General features: G+C 44.0%; 1 protein-coding gene across 3 annotated transcripts in view; it reads right to left on the bottom strand.

Annotated features, from left to right (window-relative positions):
• Positions 1 to 25,910, bottom strand: part of RCOR3 (REST corepressor 3) — a 328,175-nt gene that overhangs the window by 266,591 nt on the left and 35,674 nt on the right. For all 3 annotated transcript variants that reach the window (XM_069233951.1, XM_069233952.1, XM_069233950.1), the window contains exon 3: positions 14,669 to 14,746. In XM_069233951.1, coding sequence (XP_069090052.1) covers positions 14,669 to 14,746 — 78 coding nt within the window. The remainder of the gene's footprint in view (positions 1 to 14,668; positions 14,747 to 25,910) is intronic.

Here is a 25,910-nt window from a genome sequence, read left to right on the forward strand (position 1 = left end):
AGATGTTATCTGTCGAGTGAAACAGGAAAAACGCTGTTTGAAAGGATTTTTCTGAGAAAAGCTCAGAAAAACAGAGAGCTCAATGCTCCAGGATCCTCTCAGAAGAAGCCGGAAAAAAGAAGTGACCTAACTGTGAACCAACTGTCACCTTTCCTTCACCCCTGAGGCATGGTGGGATACTGGAGGTGTTCAGGGTCTTAAAGGCACGGTGCCAAAGTTTTTATGGTTCTCCTGTGTTAACCTGCATGCAGTCTATTGGCTAAGAATGCTCCATTGTTTTTCAATGTAGTTTTTCTCTTTTTTCTCTAGATAGTGCTGCTGCTTATTTCCCTAAGCCCAGTTTTGGGGGCTTGGGTAGATATTTATTCTCTTTTGTAATTTTATAATGTTTAAAAAAAAAAAAAACTCCAGAGAAATAAAGCATTTTAGCTTGTTTATGATTATAGTCTGCATTGCTGTTTCACACATGTATATATGAATTTAGTATGAAAGATATGTCTACTAAAAATTCTCTCTATATATATATAGTTTTTCGTGCATATTTCATACTTTATATGTGTGTATTTAATACATACTCCGGGGTCCCCGCACAAGGGCGGGAATATTCAATGTTTATGACTATTGATGAGGATCCCCTGGAAGAGAACTCTGGTGAAGCTCTTTCCCCTTCCTCTCCTTAACTTTCTTTTATCTCCTTAACCTTCTTTTATCCTCCAGTAAATATTCAAAGGGTGGGGGGATGTTGACATAACAGGCCACATCTGCCTATCGTACAAGTTACTTACCTTCGGTAACAAAATATCTGGTAGAGACATATTCTAGTTGTAGATTCCTTACCTTAGAATTTTCCCCCAGGCGTCAGACTGGATCTGGAGATTTTTCTTCGAGCAATACCCTTGCACGTCGGTAGATGGCGTCAGTCGACTCCGCAGGTGTCGTAGGCGCCGTGGTCACCGTGATGTCGGGAGTAGTACATAGACGCCTCCCTCACGCAGTGACGTCAGTTTCTTTTAACGACTTTCCACGCCAGAGCGCAGAGCCGCTAAGAACACTGAGATTGGTGCGCCAGAGCTAAGGACCTGAAAGGGGAATCCCTATCCATAGAAAGCATTTCGCAAGCGGGGAGGATGGGTGGGCAGTAAGGAATCTGCAACTAGAATGCGTCTCTACCAGATATTTCATTACCGAAGGTAAGTAACTTGTACATCTGATAGAGACTTCTAGTTGCAGATTCCTTACCTTAGAATAGATACCCAAGCAATGCCATCCTCGGTGGTGGGCTGCGAACCAAGATCATACTAGAAAGTCCTGCAGGACCAAACGACCAAAGTAGCGGTCTCGACAGACCGGACTATCCAGGCAGTAATGCTTAGCAAACGTGTGCAGGGACGTACAGGTATCCAGGATAGGAACTCTGCGTGCTAATGCAGTGGAAGCAGCAGTTGCTCTTGTGGAATGAGCACGCAAGCCTTCAGGGGATTGCTTTATAGCCAAAGCGTAGCACATTTTGATGCAAAGAAGCACCAATCGAGAGATGGTACGCTTTTGCACCGCCTTCCCTTTCTTCGCACTCACACAGCCAACAAAGAGTTGATCGTCCACCCGGAAATCTTTAGTACGATTGAGGTAGAACGCCAACGCTCTTTTTGGGTCTAGACGGTGGAGTCTCTCCTCCTCATGGGAAGGATGTGGGGGTGCATAAAAGGTAGGCAAAGTGATGGACTGTCCTACATGAAATGGTGAAACCACCTTAGGAGGGAAGGAAGCTCTAGTGCGTAACACCACTTTGTCATGGTGTACAGACAAGTATGGAGGTTTTGAAGAAAGGGCCTGAAGCTCACTCAACCTGCGAGCAGAGGTGATAGCGACCAGAAAGACAGTTTTCAATGTGAGGAGCCGCAAGGGACAATTATGCATTGGCTCAAAGGGGGTACGCATCAAATAAGTACAAGATTAAGATCCCACTGAGGCATGATAAATGGAGTGGGAGGAAATAAGTGGGTGAGCCCTCTTAAGAACCTACTCACAATAGGAGGGCTGATCAGGTAGTCTAAGAAAGGCAGAAATTGCAGACAAATAGCCTTTAAGGGTGCCCAAGGCAGAGCCCTGCTGGGCTAAAAAAAGAATGAACAGAAGAACCTCTGACACAGGGGCAGAAAGGGGATCAACAGATTTGTTGGTACACCATGCCACAAATTTATTCCAACAACAGGCGTATACAGTTTTAGTCTATGGATGCCGGGCTGCCAAGATAACATTGCTGACTTCGGGTGGAAGGGCAAATGCCGTCAACTGTTGCCACTCAATCTCCACGCATAAAGGCGGAGGTTGGACAGGTTCGGGTGGAGAACCATCCGCTGCTGTGCGAAAGAAGATCCACCCGAAGAGGCAGTCTGATTGTAGGATCGATGGACATGTTCAATAGTTCTGGATACCACACTCTTCGAGCCCAGTCCGGAGCCACCAAGATAACTTGGGCCCGGTCGTACTTGATTTTCTTGAGAACTCTGGGCAGAAGAGGGATAGGCGGGAACGCGTAAAGGAGGCCGGAGCCCCACTCGACTAAAAGCGTCTCCGAGCGAGTGCTGCGATGGAAACTCCAACACGCAAAACAGCTGACATTGCGCGTTCTCTGCGGAGGCGAATAGATCTAACCAAGGCTCCCCCCACTTGAGAAAGAGACCTTGCGCCTTTCATGATCAACTGTGCGTCGGCGGCTGAGTTACTCTGCTCTGGTGTTGAGAGAGCCCGCCAGATGTTGAACCATCAGGGTAATGCCCTGATTTTCCAGCCAAGTCCAGGGGTGTAGTGCCTTCTGACAAAGGGTCCAGGACACTACCCCACCATGTTTGTTGGAGTACCACATGGTGGTAGTGTTGTCTGTGAACACCTGCACCACTTTCCTTTTGAGAGAGGGAAGGAATGCTTTCAAAGCAAGCCTGATCGCCCAAAGCTCCAGCACATTTATGTGGAGCCCCGACTCCGCCGGAGATCAGAGGCCTCTGATCTCCGCCTCTCCCATGTGGCCGCCCCTACCCAGAAGTGACGCATCTGTCACTATAGAGAGATCTGGTTGGGGAAGGGAGAGGGTTCTGCCGTTGACTCAATTTGGATTCGAAAGCCACCCCTGCAGGTCTTTCGCAGTCCCCTCCGAGATCTGGACCATGTCGGAGAGATTTCCCTGATGCTGTGCCCACTGGAACTTCAGGTCCCACTGCAGAGCCCGCATATGCCATCTGGCACGTGTTACTAGCAGGATGCAGGAGGCCATGAGGCCCAGCAGCCTCAGAGTCAGTCTCACCGAAACCCAAGACCGAGGCTGAAAAATCAGAATCATAGCCTGAATGTCTCGCTTGTCGGGAGGATAAGCCCGAAATTGCACTGTATCCAGAACAGCTCCAATGAAAGGGAGCGTCTGAGAGGGAGTCAGGTGTAACTTCGGCACGTTTATAGTGAACCCCAGCTTGTGCAGGAGGTTCGCCGTAGTCTGAAGGTGGGAGACGACTGTCTGCGGCGTCAAGGTAGGAGAAGACAGACCCCTAACCTGCGCAGATGAGCTGCAACCATCACTTTTGTGAACACCCAAGGGACGCTGGTAAGGCCGAAAGGGAGCACGGTAAACTGAAAGTGCTCGTGACCTACCACGAATTGTGGGTAACATCTGTGGGCAGGCAGGATGAGGATGTAGAAATAAGCGTCCTGCAAGTCCAACGCTACCATCCAGTCTCCTGTGTCTAAGGCAGACGGAACCTGAGCCAGGGTGAGCATTTTGAATTTCTCCTTCTTGAGGAAGTAGTTCAGGTCCTGAAGGTCTAGGATAGGACGTAAGCCCTTGTCCTTCTTTGGTATCAGAAAGTAGCAGGAATAACAACTACTACCTACTTCTGGCACAGAGACCCTTTCTATAGCTCCCTTGGCCAAGGGAGCTGCGACTTCCTGCCGGAGAAGCACCAAATGATCCTCCGGAAGAGGATGGAAGGATGGTGGCATGTGTGGTAGTGCAGATTCGAAAGGGAGGGAGTAGCCCTTCCGAATGATCCGCAAAACCCACCCATCCGTGGTGATATGTACGCAGTGGGGCAGGTGATGGCGGATCCTGCCACCAACTGGGTGGGAGTGAGGGGACGGACTAGGCGGGTTTAGAGACTGCAGCGGGGGCAGAGGTGGATTGGACAGACCTCTGGTTCCCTGTCCCAAGGGCACGTGGGATTCGGCATCCTCGGCCATGCATAGGTTGGCCAGCGTGCGTGGCACGGTGGCTGGGTAGAGGACGCGACAGGGCGCCCCTTCCGTGTCCAAGAAAGGGACGAAAAGCGGACTGTGGTGGGCGAGTGGCGGAGGAAAGACCAAGGGACTGAGCCATAGCCCGGGAATCCTTGAATCTCTCCATGGCCGAGCCCCCTTTGTCTCTGAAGAGACGGGTGCCATCAAAGGGCATGTCCATGAATGACTGTTGGACATCCCCCGAAAAGCCAGAAGTGCGTAACCAGCCGTGGCGCCGTAAGGCCACTGTTGTTGCAACCGATCTGCCCAGAGAGTCGGTCGTATCCAGCCCACAATGAATAGTGAACTTCCCCGCGTCTCACCCATTTTCACTGCTTGGGAGACAATAGCACTGGCCTCCTTCAGTATCTGCAGCAGGACTTGAGCAACCGTATCCCACAGGGAGTGGGTATAACGGCCCAAAAGACATGCGGTGTTCACAGACCGCAGTGCAAGGCTGGAGGAAGAAAACAACGTCTTGCCAAATTGTTCCAGGCTTTTGGATTCCCTATCCAGGGTGCAGAAGGGAACGTGCCTGAAGAAGAGGAAGCCTGGATAACAAGACTCTCAGGCGTGGGGTGTTGGGACAGGAATTTTGGGTCGTTCGGTGTGGGCCGATGGCAGCGAGCGATAGTCCTGTTCACAGGAGCCCCTGTGTTGTGTTTGGACCATGTACCCAAAAGGACATCGGTGAAGGCCTCATTGAATAGTAAAAGGGATTCTGAAGTAGAAGCCCCAGGCTGAAGCACCTCCGTCAGGAGATTAGACCTGACTCCTACAGTAGGTAGCTCAAGGCCGAGGACCTCAGCTGCCCTACTGACCACCATACTGCAAGTCGCTCTCTCCACCGTAGCCACGGTAGGAGGAGACAGCATACCAGCGTCAGAAGAAGTATCCAGACAACTGGCTTCGCCCACATCCTGTGCCCAGTCCATAGCAGGGTCATCCTGGTATTCATAAGGTTCCAGGGACCCCCTCCAATTCCTCCCCGTATTCGTACCCATAGGAAAAAGGGTCCGAATCTGACCTCGGGCGAATAGTCCCCACCAAAGCCAATGGCGGTGTCGCCCGACGCCGCTCTGACTCAGAGTCGTCGGGGACAAGAATTAGGTCGATGTCGATAGTGGGCCCAACCGATGTCGGGAGCGCCGATAATCGACACGGCGCCAGGGAAGGTCTCAAAGGTGCGACCGGCATAGGTGCGAATCCGCGCACGGATCCTGAGGTTACCTCAGTGGCCGGGGCCGAAGCCGCCGGCGCAGAACCCGAAGGCCCCTCAGCTGAACCCCTTGGGCCCGAAGGCACCGTATCGGGGTCGCCCGCCCAAAGATGAGGCACATGGCCTCGTAAAACTCCTTTAGTTGGGCGGGGGTCGCTCTGGCTCCAGGAAACTCGGGGAAGCGCGGAGTCGACCCAGATGCAGGCTCCGAGGACGGAGGCCTAGTGCGTGGACACTTATCCCGCGTTGCATCGGCCGAGCGATGGGGTGAAGTCGGAGAGCGATTGGACTTCCTCAACTTCTTCTTACCTTGAATCGAGGATTTCGAAGAAGACGAGTGGTGACGACTCCGCGACTGATCGAGACCTTCCTCTCGAGCGAGACCGGGACCTACGCAGAGTCGAGTGCCGGGCCGCTATTAACTTTATGGACGCTCCCTCAAAGCTTTCGGGTGCATGGCCCGACACTCGAAGCACAACTTCGGGTTGTGGTCGCGCTCGAGGCACCACAGACAAACGTGATGAGGATCCGTCATGGACATCGTTCGATGGCAGTCCTCACAAGGCTTGAACCCGGTCTTCGGGGACATCTTGACGCACCAAAGTCGTACACAAAAACTTCGACAAAACGTTCGAATTCGGCCAAAAATAGCCAGGGTAGCTCTCTCCGGATCAGCACGTGGCGTGGGAAGAAAAGAACTGACGTCACTGCGCGAGGGCGGCGTCTATGTACTACTCCCGATGTTATCACAAAGAAAAATCTCCGGATCCAGTCTGACGCCTGGGGGAAAATTCTAAGGTAAGGAATCTGCAACTAGAAGTCTCTATAAGTCAGATATACCTTCCCAAAACAACCAGTGTGTCAGATGCTCTTATGGTTGTAGTCACCATTGCTGAGAGCCTTTTCCCCATGTTATCCAAACATCTGTATTCTTTATCACATGGAGCTGAGCATGGGGTAGAAGTATACCTTGACCTGTGGGTCACCTGCATCACTGCTGTGACTGGATGTGGGTGCCTGATAAGACATGTAGGCAAGTTCATGGGAGCTTTATCTTTCTTATCAAGACAAGGAATAACCGTTACATCCAGTGCTGTGTTCCGCATAAGATTCAGACCCCAAATATGATTTACAATTGGGTTGGGTTTTACTGATAGTTAAATCTTTGAAGTCATACAGAAAACAATATATTTGCTTCACAAGTATAGGAAGTCAAAATGTTTCAAAGCTTTCTCGAACTCATGGAAACCTCCAAGGTTTTCCAGAGGAGAGATAGTAGGTGGCAGCGTGGATGATGCAGATAGCAGGGTGACATAGTCATCCGATTCCTGTCCCGAGACAGACTGGTCTTGCGAGATCTCACCTACTTCCAGCTGCTCATCCCCATCACTGTCCACATAAACATTATGTATTGTGATTTGTGGTAAAACTTGTGGTTTTATTTTTGTCTGAAGTCCCATTGGGCTAATCTCCTGTTGTGGAAGTGCAGTAATACATGGAGTATCAGAATGCATTGGGTAGCCTGCCGATTTGCTACTGATAGTTTCACTCTGGAGGGGGAAATCAGAAGCTTCTGAGTGGGATTGAATCTAAAAAGAAGTCCCCCAATGGTAGTTAAAATCTTCTCCTCAGTGACTGTCAACCAAAATACATTATGTAAATAAAAACACCCACAGGGTGACATACAATTTCATACCACCAGATAAACCTCTGTGCAATAAATAATAAGCATATTATCTAGAGGCTGTTTGAGACAGGCATGGATAACAAAAGAACAAAAATGGTCATTGTTTGTAAGAAAAGCATTTAATTAAGGATCTTGAAGCCAAATGCTGAATGAAGGAAAACAAAAAATGATGAAGAGCAAGCAGCCTAGCATTTGAGATTCATACTTCAACTGCATTGTAGGAAGCTGTGCGCCTTAAAATGTCAGTACTCTTCAATTACATTTTTGTCTACCCTTCCATATTTCGCATATGTTTTTATAAGAAGGAAAGATTAAAAAAAGATTATTTTAATCCTATTTATGGCTTTTCTCTTTAATTCCAAGTGCAGTTTAACCAATGGAAGACAGTAAGTCTATTTACATGCACTTCATTCAACGTTTTGTTCATGCACTAAGCAGATAGGTTTCATGTCCATTAAGTTTCCCAACATCACTTTGAGGACGTTTGTCTAAACAGAAAATGACAAGATAAATTTATGTTGAGCCCTGGACATCTTATTCTAGTTTCTCTCATTATAAAACATGAGGCTCACCATCATGTTGTGGTGGGAGCAGAAAATGAGAACATACACAACTTATATAGCCTAATTGTATAGTAGTTTCTGCACTCACTACACATGGTTCCTCGTGCCCAGTTCCAATAAACATTAATTTGAGTAGAAGGGGCGCCTTTTGCTTGTTTGTTGCTTTATGGACTCGCTTCCCAGAGTGCACCTGCACTTTAGACCTTGAAGAGGAGTGCTTACATCAGCGCTTTTAAGTGCATCCCTTCTCCCACGGTGTGGGACGTGCCTGGGCACTTGCCCAGCAAAACCAGGCTCAGATGGGCCTGTCTTAGCCCACCATACCCCGGACCAGGATACCCCACTTTTGCTTGGCTCATAAGATTCTACTGTGAGTTCAAGATGGGGGAAGAGCAAAGCTACTCTATAAAAACTGGGTAAGGACTCTTTGGTGACACCAAGCATTGCTTCCTATTTATCTAATGCAATTGGGGTACTAAACAAGGAAATAAAATTAGTAGAAAAAAGCCTGGGGAATAGTCAAAAGGCGATTAATGACATGATGTGTACGGTGCTGCTTCGGCATTAGACTCATAGAAAGTCCACCGGCAAAGAAAGCCAAGGGGTCTGTACAAAAGGGGAGGAAAAAAATAAATAAAAATCGATGCCAAGTGCCAGGGTTACGAGAATTTACCGGGGGAATAAAAGGTAAAAAGTCAGATGATGCACACAAAGACGCAGTGGGGTGTGTAGCAGAAAAACAGCTGCAGATAATGATGGATAGTCTATTATTATCTATTGACGGGCTGGTTAAAGGAATCCTCCTCACCTCTGTGTTAGTGACCGACGGTTTTGGAAACTTCAGTGAAGGGATGTAATGACCTTTTAATGCAGGGGTTGAAGGATGGGGAAGTTAAAGTACAAGGAGGGTCTCTTTTGGGACAATGGAAATGAAGAGGGCAGGGAGGATAGAAGTTCAAGCCGGAAAATCACAGCTTAGGGGGGTGGTCATCAGAGCAGGAAAATAAGTCCTGGTGTGATTGCCCTATGCCTCGTAATATTGAGATAGATGAGAGGAGTAAGCGCGATATGGGTAACCCAGATCAATATTACTTATGGTTACCACAGAGTGTACTAAATACCTGCTGCTTATGAAAGGGGTGACATGCCTGAAACAGGGACTAAATTTAAGGTTCGATGGAACTCGGGAACAAGGTGAGACATTGGATAGGGAGAAGAGTGAGTAGACATCAGAACCTGGTAACTGCTATTAACATGATTTGACAATTGCCCTGGATAGGGAAAAGCCCATAACCAATTAAGGAGGACTGTGTGGTTGTTAATTTTAAGCCTGCCTTTTTTGCACAACAAGCTCTTAAATTACTAGAGGTTTCAAAATGAAAGGATTAAGAGATTAAACTGTTGAACCCCAATTGGTGTATCTTTATAAAATCTTACCCAATTTTATGTATTCTGGAAATCTGTGCAAAGGCACTCTTCCATGTGGATGGGTTTATTTCATTATGCATGAGTGTGTTTGCATCCAGGAAAGGAAGGGCAAAAGACGGTTTGGCAACTTTGATCTCAAAGATTATAGGTGGTAAAGTAAGAAACACATTTTTTAATTCTCCTTATTATCAACTGATATGATTTGGTAGAAGGAGAGTCTTTTGTGTTCATTATTTTTTTAACAATATCTTTAAATGTGAATATATTAGAGGCCTTTGAACATGATTTGGCGTTTTTTCAAGAAAGGTGGAGAGAAGATGGCTATATAATCTGGTCAGGAGAATGTAATATTCATCTTTATCCACAAGACACTAAGAAGGTGTGGGGTATAACCTATAACAGAGGGCAGGAATTAACCCATTTCAATCACACCGTTATGAGGAGGTCTTAATCAGGATTATAATTAAAAATACTTTTTTTATTTAGTTCTGACGTAGGGGTTAGCCAACAGCAACTGTGCCCCCTCATTTGTAGGTAATATAACTATTGATTTCATTCTTGTGTTTATTAAATTAAGAGATCATGTTCATGTTTTATTATCATTCCCTTATATATAAGCGACCACAACCGCCGGATAGTGGAAATTAATGTGCCATACTGGAGGGATAGGTGCAATTATCTGGGGGCAGACACAGAAGCTGGGGGAAAAAATGTACTCACCACTAAATGGAGTATGATAAAGAGTGGTTCACCTCTGGTTTAGTAAGGCAACTTAGGGACCGCATTAACATCTGTATGGATGAATCTGCAGTAAATACATCTGCCTTACCAGCATTTAATGCAATAGCGTTTTACATTAAACAGGGTATATAAGACAACACTATAAACCCATTGTGGGTGGTTTGATAAGAAATGTAGTGAAGTCCACAAAAATATGTTGGAGGCCCTAAAACGTGTCCTGAGAGAGATTTAATTAATTAATGTGGAGGCTTCTACAAAATCACATTAGTGAGGACAAAAGAAGTACTTAGAGAAGCTCCCTGGGAAGGATTGACAGAAGCAGAGTTGCTGACAGTGCTGCTTTTTAGAAGATCGTCAATGCGTTCTTTTTTTAGGAATAACATCTGTCCAACAACTGAAACTGCAATTCCCCCTGCTGAGTAGTTAAAGCATTTTGTATTGATTTACTCACTAGAACAGGGGAAGGAGGAGGGCATTAGCTCAGTAGGTGAGGGGACTGACACTTATAGCATGAACCTTTTGTATCAGAGTTAGGGGAGGTGATATTAGAGCGGAGAGGCTGTCAAAGGGAAAGCACCTGGCTCTGATGGGGTACCACGTCCACTATTTTTGGATAACATGGAGTTATCAGTGCATATATTAACTAATGTTTAAAATGCTGTGGTATTTCTAGGGCAGCCTAATATATGGTGAAAATCAGTGATTGTACCTATTTTTAACAAGCATTTGTAATGCAATGTGTCTCGCGCTTGCTCGAGTTAGAGCTATTAGCGTTGTAAATTCCTAACTGGACTTTTCTTGCCACATAAATTGAAAAAGAAAAGTAAAACAGTTGACGTAAGCGAGCCGATTCAAAGCACCATAAGCGTGAGCTCGAAGGAGAGACACAATAAGAAAAATGAAGTTCACTTGCAGTCAAACATATCAGCAAACATGCAATTATCCATGTAACAGGGTCAGCCCCCAAGGCGGTAACAAAACCACCCCAAGGCTAGACAAACGTAAAGTATTTACCAATGTCAAAGGTCTTTTGAAATGCAAGCCCACGAAGAGTGAAAGTGAAGGACGTGAGGTGGGCGTGGTTAAAAGTCCACATAGATACCAACCCGTCAGAAAAGAGACGCTTGTGCACTGCTATGCTTGACCTATAAAGTGGCACAAGGCAGACCCTAGTTGTTGTAAGCCAATCTCTCTTTTAGATTCATCCTTAAAGGCTGCAGGGCGAATTTTGTTACCACGCTTAGACCCGTGGTCTGAGGAGACTGGGGTATTGGTGCTGTGTAATATGGTTTTAGAAAAGAGAATGGCATAGCCGAATGATGCCCAAGTTTTAATGACAATCACAAAGTATACTCGGGTAAAAAAGGAGGGGTCTTTTAGCATGTCTTTTATGGACCTCTCCTATGCATTCAACTGTGTAATTCGCTTCCATTTGTGGGATATTTCACCATACATGGGGGGGGATAAAGGCTTAATGTATTACAATCTACAACTATATTCAGATACAGAGGCTTCTGTTCGCTATGGTTAGCAAGGGGAATGCAGGGAGCAGTGTTGGGTTTAAAGAGGTGAGGCAGGGATGCATTTTGAACCCTTCTCCTTTTAAATTACATATAAATGACATTGAGAATTGTTTTTTAATTAAGCAAGCTAAAGACTTACCTTGCATTGGAGGCCACACAGTACAAATTCTATAGTAAGCAGATTCCCCTGTTTTAAATGGCTTAGACGTGGAATGCATTACTTTGCCTCCTTGATAATTCTGTAATTTTTATGGATAAATTAGGTTTAAAAGCCAGTCGAGGGAAGACTTTACTGTGGTGTTTGGGGCGGGCCAGAGGAAGCCACACTCATTCTTCCCGAAGGGAGAAAAGATTTTACCCACAAATACATTTTCCTACTCTGTATTGTTATTCAACTCATTAAATAAATGGGTGACCTTAGTACAAAACAGGAAGTTATATTTCGAAAAAACTATCCAATCAGTGCAGAGGTGGGTGGCAAAATTAGGCAGCAAATCCTTAAAAGAAATCCTGACAAAATATAATAGCGAGTGTATATTAGGAGCAAGTTATGTGGCAGGAGCATGAGGGGGGTCACACAAAATGTGAGTCTCTGCAAATAGTTGAAAATAGGTTTTTGAAGAAATTGTTAGCAGTTCCTTCTGGTTGTTCTAATTAGGTCTGTCATGAGAAGCTGGGACAGCCTTTTCTTGAAGATTATTTACATGCAGCACCACTGCTATTGTGGTATGAGGTCTGGACAAAGCCCGAAGATTTGTTAAATGGGGGATTTATATTGGACTGTTTGTCACTGGATGGGACGTCCAATATTCAGTGGTTCGCTTAAATTAGAAGGTATGCTGTAAAGTAGGGAGAGGGCAACACCAAAAAGTATGATGGACTTCAGTACGAATGAGCTACAAATATTGATATTAGATGTTTTAGTGGTGAAGCGTTCAATTCAAGAGCAAAACTAAGCTATCCTTGTGGCCCATGCCGGTTTTTCACCCAACTGGGCATTCAACCATATTTAAGCTTGGTGATGAACACTCAACATTGTTTCCTGCTTACCAGATTCCAACTGAACAAAGTTCATGAGTTGGTGGAATGTAATGATTCTTCGGACCAGAATACACTACATCTAATGTTTTTCTGTAGTTTTTACAAGTCACCAAGGGTCTCTCATGTTAAACTATTGTTACAAATAAAGGTTTTGTACAATGTAGACCTGCTCTTCTACATCTACAAAATGATCTTCCCCTTATAATTGTCTCGCTATTGTAAATTTCTTATGTCAAGTTAATGAAAATTGGAAAAGTGTTTTAGTGATGCAATATATGGTGAAAATTAGTGAATATTAGCTTTGCAGTTTTTGTATTTACTGGGGCTGTTGATACAGGTGTATTGTGAATGTGTAAGTGTACTATTGCAATCATTTATGGCTCTCAATTGCGCCAAATAAAGAGGTTTTGTATCTGAGAAGTCCAAGGTCTCTTATGACTCAACCTCACAGTCTGCATTTCTGCAGTCAATTTCTTTCTTATAGAGCTCTATACAATTTCGGCATCTAGGATAGAAACAAAGAGGATAGATCAGTTTGAACATATGCTTTACAATTGTTAGTTGCTGGGGAAGCACAGGACACAAATAATGCAGACACTGGAGCCTCGAGTGAAAGACAAGTTAATATTAGGTACAGAAATATTATAAAAAACACAATGAAAGAGAATCAAGCCTAACATGTCCAAGACCAGGGGTAAAAATCACCCTAAGCAGTTAGAAAAACCCAAGAGCACACGGCTAATTGCTTCAAGGTGTTTAGCTTCGCACTGATGCAAGAGTACACTTGGAAGCTACTAGCTGCAGCATTTATCAGTCGAACCACTAGGGAGTGGCTGTCTCATTGGTTGACAATGGTAGTTGTCAGAGTGACACAAATAATTTGGAGAAGGTATGACCTCTTCCTCGGTCTCAGAATCTGAGTTGCTATTTATGTATATTCCAATCTTTGAACTTTTAACAAGCATTAGAATGGGCTACAGAGAATGGCTGTGATGTGCCTAGCTACCGGTTGTCTCTGCTGATGGCTGCTAGGAACCATGAAACCAGGTGGAAATCTATGGTCAGAGTGAGGATCCCTAGAGTGGCACAAAATGTCTGCACTATTTTAAGATTTAAGGAACTGAACTGGTGAATATTATTTATAATTTCCACCAACATTCTGGCTCAACTCCTTGATATATGGTTTCTTCTTCTGATAATCAGTGTAAAACATTTGTTCCGGCTCACCTGTGTATTTGCTTATTATTGACAGTGCAAGCATCATTTCGTTGCTTGTTTTCTTGTGGTGTGGTGGTGTTGCAAACTTGTGTTACTGTCCTGTATCGCACATTCATTTTGATGTGTGATTCTGCCTTGTGAAATGCTGAAATACCTTGAATGTGGAAGCTCTTTCATGTGAAGTTCACAACAGTGTTTATTACTGAGTTTCTTTATGTTAGATAAACATTTAATTTGTCTATTGTAAAGGGTGTGCCTTAGGCATATCCTTGGGTTTGCATTTCACTTCGTAGCGCAAGAGATGGAAGCTAAACACAAGAACCTCGTCTAGCGTCTATCTCTGGGCTCTTTGCTCAAGGCCATCAACCTTCGATAATGGCATGTCTTCCTGCCATTTTAATTACAGGTGTAGATCCACAGCCTGATTGCGCTTCACTTACATATTTACATAAACATAAGGGCAGAAAAAACATTGTACAGACTGAGCAGATTATGATATTTAGCAAAGTGAGATACATTTTGTAAATTCTAAAAGTTTGCTACACATGGAACTCAATGTTGTTCAATTAGAACATAAAGCTCTTTAATCATAGAAAGTGTCAACTCTTCCCAGCCTGCAACTAAGGAGAGTAAGTCATTAAGGGCTACGGATTAAAAACTTTATTTTTAAAAAGTCACCTTTAGAATTAAGATACACTTGGTCTTTTAAAGTTTAAATTTCAGGGTCTGATTTAGGGTTTACCAAACTGATAACTCTGTGAAAAATGTGACCGATGTCCTGTCAGCCTTATTACAAGTGCTTTACATCCTATGGCACCTGAAATAAGGCGGATGGAAGATCAATCTACGTTTGACATGGAAACTCAATCGAATCAGGAAGGATCAGGAGTGATATAACTTCGAGGAAAATGAATGCATTTAAATTCCATCTTTTTGTTAGTCCAACAGCAACAATGAAAGATTAATTATGTAAAACTAGGCTTACGTTTGGCATCTGGTATGTTGTGATTTGGCGACCAAACCAACATGCCTCCATGGTCTTTCTCAGTGTACTTTGTAGCACCTTGAAAACACAAACAAAGAAAACAAACACTGCTTAGTGTTCAGAAACCTGACTGTCAATATACTATATAGATAGGAAGCTAAACATACAAACCCATGGGTGTGATCTAGAGTTGGATGGTAATATAAAAAAAAACACATATTTGTGAAGAAAGTGGTAAATACAGAAGAGTTCAGCAGTGGAATTTCTTCCACCTTATTCCCCGGCTGGCGGTGGACATTTCAGAACAAGTGTCACATGAAAACAATGTATCACAGACTGGAGGATTTTTCAGTACCATACAACTCTATATGCAGCCCACAACAATTGTTTTCAGACACCATTTTCACGTTTTCATTTGTGTAGCCACAAAGCAATATCCACGTACTTCAGGGACCCACACCTACACAGACTAATGCACTGCTGATAAAATTTAAAGGTTGGTGTGCTATGGAGGGTGAATGGTAGGAACTTGCTGGGAAAAAAGATATTAATGTCCAAACCTCATCTCACTAAACGGTGCTTCTGCCCTGGAGAAGGCTTCCAAGGATTACCCTTTATAGAAATCATGTGGTAAACTTATAAATCGGTCATCGCAGATTACAGCAATTTGCAATTTCCTATGAAAAGCAAATGAAGCGGTCACTGTTTTGACAGAATATGCTTATATTTCGTAGAGGAACGGAACCCTCCCACTGAGGAACAGCAACAGGAAATGCAGGAGTCTATCCAACTGCCACTGGACACCTTGAAACATTTTTGGCAGTAATATTCAGTCCAAAAATAAATTCCCAAACAACCTAGAAAAGGCAGGCTGGAATGCTATAACCTAACCAGCAGAGTAGTAGAACAGACAGTTCTTACTGTGATTAGTGAAGCACTAACACTCATCCTCAACGCCTCCATCGACTCAGCCACTTTCCCAGACACCTGAAACATGCCACTGTCATGGCCTTACTCAAGAAACCATTCGCTGACACAGCCATGTTTTCCAACTACAGACCCATCTCCCGCTTGCCATACCAGGCAAAGGTCTCAGAGAAACTAGTCAATGGATGCTTCACTGAACACCTCAGCAACCACCAGCTTCTTGAAGCCATGCAGTCAGAAATCAGGCCAAACCACAGTACAGAAACAGCATTCATTGCCACCACAGGTGACATCTGCATGACTCTTGACAGAGGACAAATGGCAGCTCTAATGGAACTCCCTACAGCATTTCACGTAGTCTCACAGACCATCCTCATCAGGCACCTGCACAAGATTAGCATCTAAAGACCTACTCTCTGCTGGATCTGCTCCTTCTTAACGGACAGAACACAATCGGTCAGCCTGCCACTTTACTCCTCAGGAGCATGCAAACTCATCTGGGGTGGGTTTCAAGGCTCATCCTGGAGCTCCACCCTCTTCGACATATACATGATCCCTCTGGCCAATGGTATCTGTGCAAACATCATCAACATCCTCTCCTATGCAGATGACATGCAACTCATACTCTCCCTCTAGGACAAGAACCCCACCACAAGACACAAGTTCACCGCCTGCACGACCAAAGTCGCTAACTGGATTCAACAAACTGCTTCCAGCTCAACACTGACAAGATAGAAGTTGTGACCTTCAGCAAGAACACAACACAATGGGACTCCAACTTGTAGCTGGCTGAACTCAGACCCACACCCAAAACCAACACCAGAAACCTCAGAATAATTGTAATTCACGACAAAGTGGACATGAGCGCCCAAGTCAAAGCTGTCACTGCATCCTGATTCCACACCTGAAGATGCTGAGGAAGACCTTAAATGGCTCCCAAACAACATTAGAAAAACTGTCAAGCACACCCTAGTCACCAGCACATTGGACTATAGGAACACCCTGTATGCCACGATCACCAAGCCACTCGCTATAAGACCACAAACCATCCATAACTCTGCGGCCACACTCATCCTAAACCTCCCACAAAGAACTCGCATCACACCACACCTCAGAGAACTCTGAGAACTACAGTGACCCCGATAAACAAACACACTCAATTCAAACTCCTCACACACACATTCAAGACCCTAACTACCAGAACAGTCGCATCTCCTTCCACCAACAATCCAGACAACTCCGCTCCACAGGACCCTACTTGCACACATGCCACCCATATACAGAACCAGATCAGAAGGACGGGCGTTCTTTTGCATCACTTCTAAAGCATGGAACAACCTCCCACTCCCCATCTGAGCCTTATCCTCACTTCTTAAATTCTGCAAGAAGCTGAAGACCTGGCATTTCAATTAACTAACTAACCATAGCAGGGCTAAGCACACACTCATGCTCAGCATCCAGATAACCTCGACGGTGATAGTGCACTTTACAAATAAACTTAATGTACAGTGGATATGTGAAATTTGAAACATGTTTGCAGACTATCTGAAGCAAAATCATCAAAAAAGTGCTGTCACTTTAGTTGAGGTGTATGCCATTGCCAGGATATATGTAGCAACTGAGTAGAGTCAGGGTAAAATAACCAAATCCCAAACATGAGTAGATGTAATTTCTCTAAATTAAGTTTCATATGCTGCATGAAGATGGCTTCACAGGAGTGATGGGTGTGGAATCAAAGTATTGGCAAGATTGCAAGGACTTTATTTTGTGCCTGGTGACGGATCAATCCATGGATGATTTCAGCTTGTCTTTGGTGTGCCACAGATGTATCTGTTATGTTGGTATTCATTATATAATTTGTAATAAAAAACTGATAGGACCATCATCCGAGAAGCAGATAAGGATGGCTCTAAAATTAAGGTGTTGCAGTAGCTGAGCAAAAAATTGTAGATTTTGGACACAATTCAAAAACACTCAAGAAAATGATCAGAAAACAAAAAGGAATAGAGTCACAGATGTGCGGTAAATCTGTATTTGTTCTACAAAGTGGCAGTGGCCACTGTAGTTGTAGTACAGATGCACTTTCCCTTGAAAAACAGGATTTGTCTAGAAGTATGGTCCATGTGGATCGATTTGCATGAAATCTAGCAGACGATTAGCTCAGCTCAGTCAGCCCAGCTTCAGCATGCCAAGTTTCGTGTGCATGAGAAAAAACGTTAAGGTGGTAGAGATGAAAAAATAAGGATTTCCCCATGTTTGCTCACTTGCCAATCCTATCAATCACATTTTGAATATTTTTAAGACATGGGCTTGATAAGTGCCCTGAAAATGTTTCTTCTGTGATTTTGAAACCCGCAAGTCAGCCCCAATTCTCAAGTTTTGTGCTGTGGAAAATAATTATCCACAGCTGGGGGGGTGGGGGTGTTGTGGGTGGGGCAACCCCTGAGGTGACGGATCCCAGGGTCGTGCTCAGGGGTACCCAGAGGTGTTGGAAGTCCAAGGCCCACAACTCCCAGTTGATAAGGAAATCACGTGCAGACACTTTTGTTGTCAGAATTGACCAAAATGTTGTCTCTTACTCCAGAGTCACTTCTGACCTGTGAGTTTCCAGCAGTATAATAATAATAATAATAAGGTGCCTGGCTCTGCAATGACGGCAGAAGGTAGGATTTAGGGCCTGGTTGAAGGACAGACCCAGCACTCAACCCAACTTGTGCACGGCTACAGGTGGCTAGCTGCCCACAGGGGGTTAGATGGAGAGCATGGCTGCCAAGGCCTGACTGGCCGTACTGGGCATCAGGCTTTTTCCTGGGAGGCTGGAAGAGTGGGGACCGCTTTTGTTACTGGGGGCCGCTTTTCTAGCAGTGTAGCAGTTTTAAACGTCTGCAGAGTTCCTTGTATAGACAACAATTTTGCACTGAAAGGCCATCATTTACTATGTCTTAAAAACGAATACATTTAATATATACTGAAAAATGTGTTGTCAAATGCACCGTTTATGCCATTTTCTCTAAACTATTTTTTGGGAGGTGGAAGAACCCCTCAAGGCCCACTGTAGTGTTCAGGCTTGCTTACTATGTACACTTTGGAGGATGATCTGACAAAATCTGAATAGGCTGCATAGGGTTCCCAGACCGGCCCTGCTGGCTGCAGGCCAGCCCCTCCTCCAAACACCACTGAGCACAGCCAAAGGCTGGGTGCAGCAGGTACTGCAATGTAAGTCCATCATAAAAATTAAAAAAAATCAATGAGCCAGAGGAAAAAAAGTTTGAAAGTGAGTTATGAGTCTGGCTCAAACATGATAAAACACAGAAATTCTTCAGATATGATTACCAATGCACAGAAAAAAACGGCATAAATGCATCTCTTGTTCAAAACACAAATTTGCACAGAAACACACAACCCTTGGCAAAGCCAATAGGTCTTGCCCATGCAAAAGATATTAGTGCTGCCAAAGTGTTTTGGCCATTTTCTACACCAGAGTGGCTGCTGTTCAGCATGGCTAAAAGTTAGTGGCAAAGAGGAGAGTGGCGTGGAGTGTCAGAGTGGAATGACGAAGAGTGGAGTAGAGTGTTGTAGAGTGGAGTGGCATAGTGTGAAGTCAGGCAGAGTGGCATAAACTGGAGTGGTACAGAGTATAGTGGACTGGTGTAGAGTGCACTGGTACAGTGTGTTGCAGAGTACAGAGGCACAGAGTGCAGCAGCACTGAAGTCAGCAGAGTACAATGAAGTGTTGTTGAATGCAGTGGAGCAGATTAGAGTGGTGCATAGTAGAGTGCAGTGGCGTAGAGCTGAGTGATGCATATGGCAGTGGCATAGAGTTGAATGCAGAGTACAGTATTATAGAGTGGTCCAGAGTAGAATATAGTGCCATAGAGTGCAGTGGCAAAGACTGGAGCTGCACAGAGAGAAGTAGTGCAGAGCAGAGTGGCATAGAGTTCAGTGGCAAGAGAGTGCAGTATGTAGAGCAGTGTATCAAGAGTGCAGTGGTGTGAAGTAGATTAGAGGCGTAGAGTACAGTGATGCAGCGTAGAGTGCAGTGGTGTAGAGTGCTGTGAGAGTGCAGCTGATTATAGAGTGCATTGCGTAGAGCCAGTAGATAAGAACAGAGTGGTATAAAGTGGAGTCCTGCAGAATGGAGTGGAGTGGCATAGAGTGCACTGGCGTAGAGTAGATTGTTTCAGAGTAAAATGACAGAGTGGAGTGGTGCAGACTAGAATGCAGTTGCACAGAGCGTAATGACAGAGTAAAATTGTGGCAAGTGTAGTGTCATCAAGTGCAGTGGTGAAGACTAGCTTAGAGTGGTGTACAGTGGTTTGCTTAAGAGAGCAGGGGCTTACAGCTGAGTGGTAGAGAGTACAGTGCATTGGCATACAGTGTACTGGCACTGGGTGCAGTGTTCCAGAGTTGTGCAGAGTAGATTGGTGTGGCCTATACTGGAGCAATATAGGAGTGGAGTGGTGCATAGTAGAGTGGCTAAGAATGCACTGGCATACAGTAGAGTGGTACAGGGTAGAGTAGAGAGGCATAGCGTGAAATGACAGAGTGCAGTAGCAAAGAGTGGAGTGGTGCTGAGTACAATGGCGTGGCGCAGAGTGGAGTATTCACGGTGTGGCAGCCTACTAACATTAAAGACAACTTATTTTCAATTGAAATGACCATTACACTTACACATACATACAGTTCTACCAGTAAAACTATACAGTGCATGGACGAAAATGGGTTGCATCACCTACTGTATTGATTTGTTTTGCTCATATTTTAAAGTATTTGTTCCTAACACACTTCAGAAATAACAAATATGTGTTTGATTTGTGTTCCTAATTCTGACGTATTCTGAAATACATACACAGTTCATTTAAATATTGTGTGGTAGAAAACAATCTCTTTCCTACTCCCAGTATCCAGCAAGACTGTCACATAAATACTCTCACTTTGAAGTCAGAGAAAGAAAATCAGCCCCCCGGAATAAAGCGCCTGACGTTTCTCCCTGATCTTTGAATGCTCATCAAATGTGATGAAATAAGAACAAGATTTACAAGCCTGTTAACAAAAAGGGAGCACTCAGAAGGATACGGTAAATAAGGTTTGGGCAAGGGAATGTATGAACTTAAACTGGACAGCCTAAAATAAGTAAAGCCAGCAAATGGAAAACAAGAAAACGTGAGTTACAAAGTCAATTGCAAGCAACAGACAGAATGCATTCCTAGGTCAGCTTTCTGTCTGGTAGGCTTCAAACAACAAAAAAAAATGAACTACCAAGATAGCCACGCAGTGAATGGAGCGAGTTATGGCACATGTGATTTGTGTTAGTAACCATAAGTGGAGAATCTGAGTTCTTTGTTACCTCTCAACTAGAATTATATCTCACTTTAAACTTTGTTTCTTCAGTATAAATACATACATACACAAGATAACCCCTGCTCACTCCCTTGGTAGCTTGGCTCAAGCAGTCAGGCTTATCTCAGAGGCAATGTGTGAAGTATATATATATACATATATATATATATATATATATATATATATATATATACACATACATACATACATACATACATATATACACACACACACACACACACACACACACACAGTCAGTAACACAGTGAAAACAGCACAAACATACTCCATTTAAGTTTATAAAAATAGCCAATATTTATCGGAGTAAAAACAAACCATTCACTTTTTAAAGGTTTAAATGAGTCTAGATCCATAGGAATCAATGGTTGTGTCTTCTTAGGTCAAAATACCTGGGACGCGTCAAAAGCAAAAACAATGAGGGCCGCAGGGGAGGTGAGGCGCCAAAAAACCAAAGTGATGCATCGGTTCCTTACTGCAAAGGGGAGGTGATGCATTGATTCTTTGTTCGCAGATGAGGCAATGCATCGATTCCTTACTGGCAAGGGAGGTAATGAGTCGATTCTTTCATCACAGGAAAGGTGATGTGTTGATTTCCGGACATGCAGCCTTGGTTCCTTACTGAGGTGCAGGGTCGATGAGAAATTGATGCTGAGGGACGATGCGTGGGAAATCCAGACAGGCTGTGATGATGGAATCGCAGTGAAACAGGTGCTGTGTTGATTATGCAGGCGATGCTTTGATTGTTCAGCTGCAGCGCATCAGTACATGGATTTTCACCTTTGGGTCAACAGCTTACACTTCCAAGGGCCCAAGGACTGGAGTTGGCACCACTTGGCAAGTCAGGAATCTCAGCAGAGCAGCCCAGGCACTGGCAGATGAAGTCTTTGATGTCTCTGAGACTTCTCAGCAGGTGGCAATCTCAGTTCAAGCCCTTTGAGAACCTTGGAAAGCAGGATATATAAAGCAAAGTCCAATCCTTTCAACCCAGGACAGAAGCAGCAAGCAGTAGGCCAGCAGAACAAAGCAACAGGCAGAGTGGCAGTCCCTCCTACAGCATCCAGCTCTTCTTCCTAGCAGAATGTCCTCAGTCCAGAAGTGTTCTTACTTTGCGCTGTCAGAGGTCCAGTACATATACCCATCTCTGCCACTGAAGTAGGCAAACGTCAAAGAGAAGTCATTGTAGTGCACAAGACCCTGCCTTTCCCTGCCCTGGCCTCAGGCACACTCCAGGGGATGGAGACTCCTTTGTGCAAGGACAGGCACAGCCCTTTTCAGGTGCAAGTGTCAGCTCCTCCCACCACTCTAGCTTGGAAAGACCCATCATGAAATGCAGGGCACACCTCAGCTCCCTTTGTGTCACTGCCTAGAGGGAATCCACAAACAACCCAACTGTAATCCTGCCCCAGATGTGTATTCCACACACAGGCAGAGGCACAGAATCGTTAAGCAAGAAAATGGCCACTTTCTAAAAGTGGCATTTTCAAACTTACAATTCAAAAACCACCTTCACCAAATGATATACTTTTTAAATTGTGTGTTTAGAGACCCCAAACGCCAAATCTCTATCTGCTCCCAATAGGAAATTGCACTTAAGATATTTCAAGGCAATCCCCATGTTACACTATAGGATAGATAGGCCTGGCAACAGTGAGAAACAACATTTATAAGTGTTTCACTATCAGGCCATGTAAAACACACCAGTACATGTCCTACCTTTTAAATACACCGCACCCTGCTCATGAGGCTGCCTTAGAGGTGACTTACATGTAGTAAAAGGGAATGCTTTGGCTTGGTAGGTTTCCCTAGATGGCTGCTAAGCCCAGGACCAAAAACACAGGTGCCCCCACCCCTACAAAAACAGGTAGTTTGTATTTGTTCATTTTGATGCATCCAGGTAGTGTTTTGGGGCACTTCCTGTCACAGGCACTAGGCCGAAATGTGAGGAAAAGGTGTTTTAGGGAAAAAATTTGAGGTTTGCTAAGGATTCCGGGTAACAGAACCTGGTGAGAGCACCACAAATTACCCCATCCTGGCTTCCCCTAGGTGTCTAGTTTTCAGAAAGGTCCAGTTTTGCTAGGTTTTCCTAGGTGCCGGCTGAGCTAGAGGCCCAAAACCACAGCTAGGCAAATAGCTGTTTTCTTTGGGAAAATGTGATGTGTCCATGTTGTGTTTTGGGGCATTTCCTGTCGCAGGCACTGGGCCTACCCACACAAGTGAGGTACCATTTTTATCAGAAGACTTGGGGGAATGCTGGGTAGAAGGACATTTGTGCATCATATAAGATTCCAGAACTTTCTTATCACGGAAATGTGAGGAAAAAAATTTTTTTGCCAAATTTTGAAGTTTGCAAAGGTTTCTGGATAACAGACCCTGGTGAGAGCCCCACAAGTCACCCCATCCTGGATTCCCCAAGGTGTCTAGTTTTTAAAAATGCACAGGTTTGGTAGGTATCCCTAGGTGACGGCTGAGCTAGAGACCTAAACTGACAGCTAGGCACTTTCCAAAAAACAAGTCAGATTTCAATGTAAAAATGTGATGTGTCCATGTTGCGTTTCCTGTCGCGGGCATTAGGCCTACCCACACAAGTGAGGTACCATTTTTGTCAGGAGACTTGGGGGAACACAGAATGGAAGAACAAATGTTATTGCCTCTTGTCTTTCTCTACATTTTTTCCTTCCAAATATAAGGCAGAGCGTGAAAAAGACATCTATTTGAAAAATGCCCTGTAATTCACATGCGGGACCCTGGAATTCAGAGATGTGTAAATAACCACTGCTTCTCAACACCTTATCTTGTGCCCATTTTGGAAATACAAAGGTTTCCATCATACCTATTTTTCACTCTTTATAGTTCACCAAATGGATTGCTGTATACCCAGTATACAATGAAAACCCATTGAAAGGTGCAGCTCCTTTATTGGCTCTGGGTACCTAGGGTTCTTGAAGAACCTACAAGCCCTCTATATGCCCGCAAGCAGAAGAGTCCAGCAGACATAATGGTATACTGCTCTCAAAAAACTGCCATAGCTTGAAAAAGTTGTAGAAGAAAACGTGGACAGAAATGGCTCTTTTTTTTAACCTCAATTTCAGCATTTGTTTTTATTTTAGGTGTTAATTTCTGTAGGAAAACCTTGAAGGATCTACACCAGTGGTCTCCAAACTTTTAATGCTGCACACCCCAGTTGAAAAATAAAAATCATTGGGTCCCCCCTCAGAATTTTTCACAATTATTTTATAAAGATGGCTATGTTTAAATAGGTCTAGACCTATTTAAACATTGCAGTTAAGTACTGTTACCTTTTTAAAAATGCACAATAAGCTTCTGCTTAAAACACAGGCCTGTTATCTGTATAATGCTTCTTTTGGCCAGAGTCTGGTGCTCCCCCTGGGATCACTTGAGGCCCCCCCTGGGGGGGCCTGCCGCCCAGTTTGAAAACCTCTGATCAACACAAAGGACCCCTTGCTGAATTAAGAACGTTGTCTACCTTTCAGAAATATTCAGCTGTCTAGAACCCAGCATTGGTTTCACACCCATTTCCTTCACTAACTGGAAGGAGGTGAAAGCACACAAAAAATAGTAAAAATAGGTTATATCCCAGTAAAATGCCAAAACTGTGCTGAAACATGTGGTTTTCTGTTTCGAGTCTGCCTGTTCCTGAAAGCTGGGAAGATGGTGATTTTAGCACTGCAAACCCTTTGTTGATGCCATTTTCAGGGGGAAAAAAACACAAGCTTTCTTCTGCAGCCCTTTTTCAATTTTTTTTTTAAAACAAGATTTTAGCTGTATTTTGGCTTATTTCTTGGTCTCCTCCAGGGAAGCCCACAAACTCTGGGTACATCTAGAATCCCTAGGATGTTGGGAAAAAGGACACAAATTTGGCATGGACAAAAAGTTATGAAGGCCCAAGCACAAACTGCCCCAAATAGCCAAAAAAAGGCTCGCCAATTGAAGGGAAAAGGCCTGGCAGCGAAAAGGTTAAGAGGCTCTTGACTTTGTATGGTAAAGGCCCATCAGCAGCAACAGCTGTGAATGAACACTAGCAGGGCTCGAAAAATCCACTCAACCACTTGCATTAGAGTCTTATTCGATCAGGTTGAGCTATTCTTAATACTTACTCTCTCTTCTGGCAGTTGACACTAAACAGGTGTTCTGTTCAGTTGAAAAGTGGAGGAGCAATAAAAGATGCCTTTAAATCTTGTTCTTATGTCACGTTTGCTCTGAGTTCACAGACCAAGGTCAAAAGTCAGTTTTTCTTACAATTAATTTTCCTTCTGATTGCAGATTTCCAGGACTTTGTAAGGTAAACTGTGGGACCTGCTGCTTAGAATGTAGAATAAAAGGATACAGTGTGTCACGTTTTTCCTAACACACATCATTTAAACGACTAAGACAACTGTGCAAACATTTCAAAATATATTTCAGTAATTGTGAAAGCCCTTTTTTTATATTTCTGGGTCATGAAAAAATATTTTATTAGGATGAAAACAAATCAGAATACTTTACATGTTGATGTGCAAAGGATATGTCTTCTATAACCCAATTTTCACAGATTGTTGATACACTATGTAGTTTTACCAGCAAAGCTGAAAGTTAGTGGAGAGGTTTTTGTACATTTCTTGGAAAGTTACTGTGTGTAGATGACAATATGTTACCACATCATGGTTTAGTAATATATTTATTAAAATTGAGTGTTTAAACAAATTGAGAAACACTCCTGCCCTGGTGGCAATGTTTTTAGTAAACTAAAAGAAGTCCTGGTCTATATGGGCTAGACGTCATGGATATGTGGGCTAGATTCTTGTGATGCATGCAGCAAACTTTAGTCTACTTAATCAAACAAAAGAGGTTTTTTGGAACTGCAGAAATGCAGAGCTCACATATTTGAAAGGGCAATCATATGTGAGAATTAAAAAAAACGTGGCTCTGTAAACTATTTGCCTAGGACTACACAATT

This window comes from Pleurodeles waltl, chromosome 5 (genome assembly GCF_031143425.1).
Source record: "Pleurodeles waltl isolate 20211129_DDA chromosome 5, aPleWal1.hap1.20221129, whole genome shotgun sequence".
Classification (NCBI taxonomy): Eukaryota; Metazoa; Chordata; class Amphibia; order Caudata; family Salamandridae; genus Pleurodeles; species Pleurodeles waltl.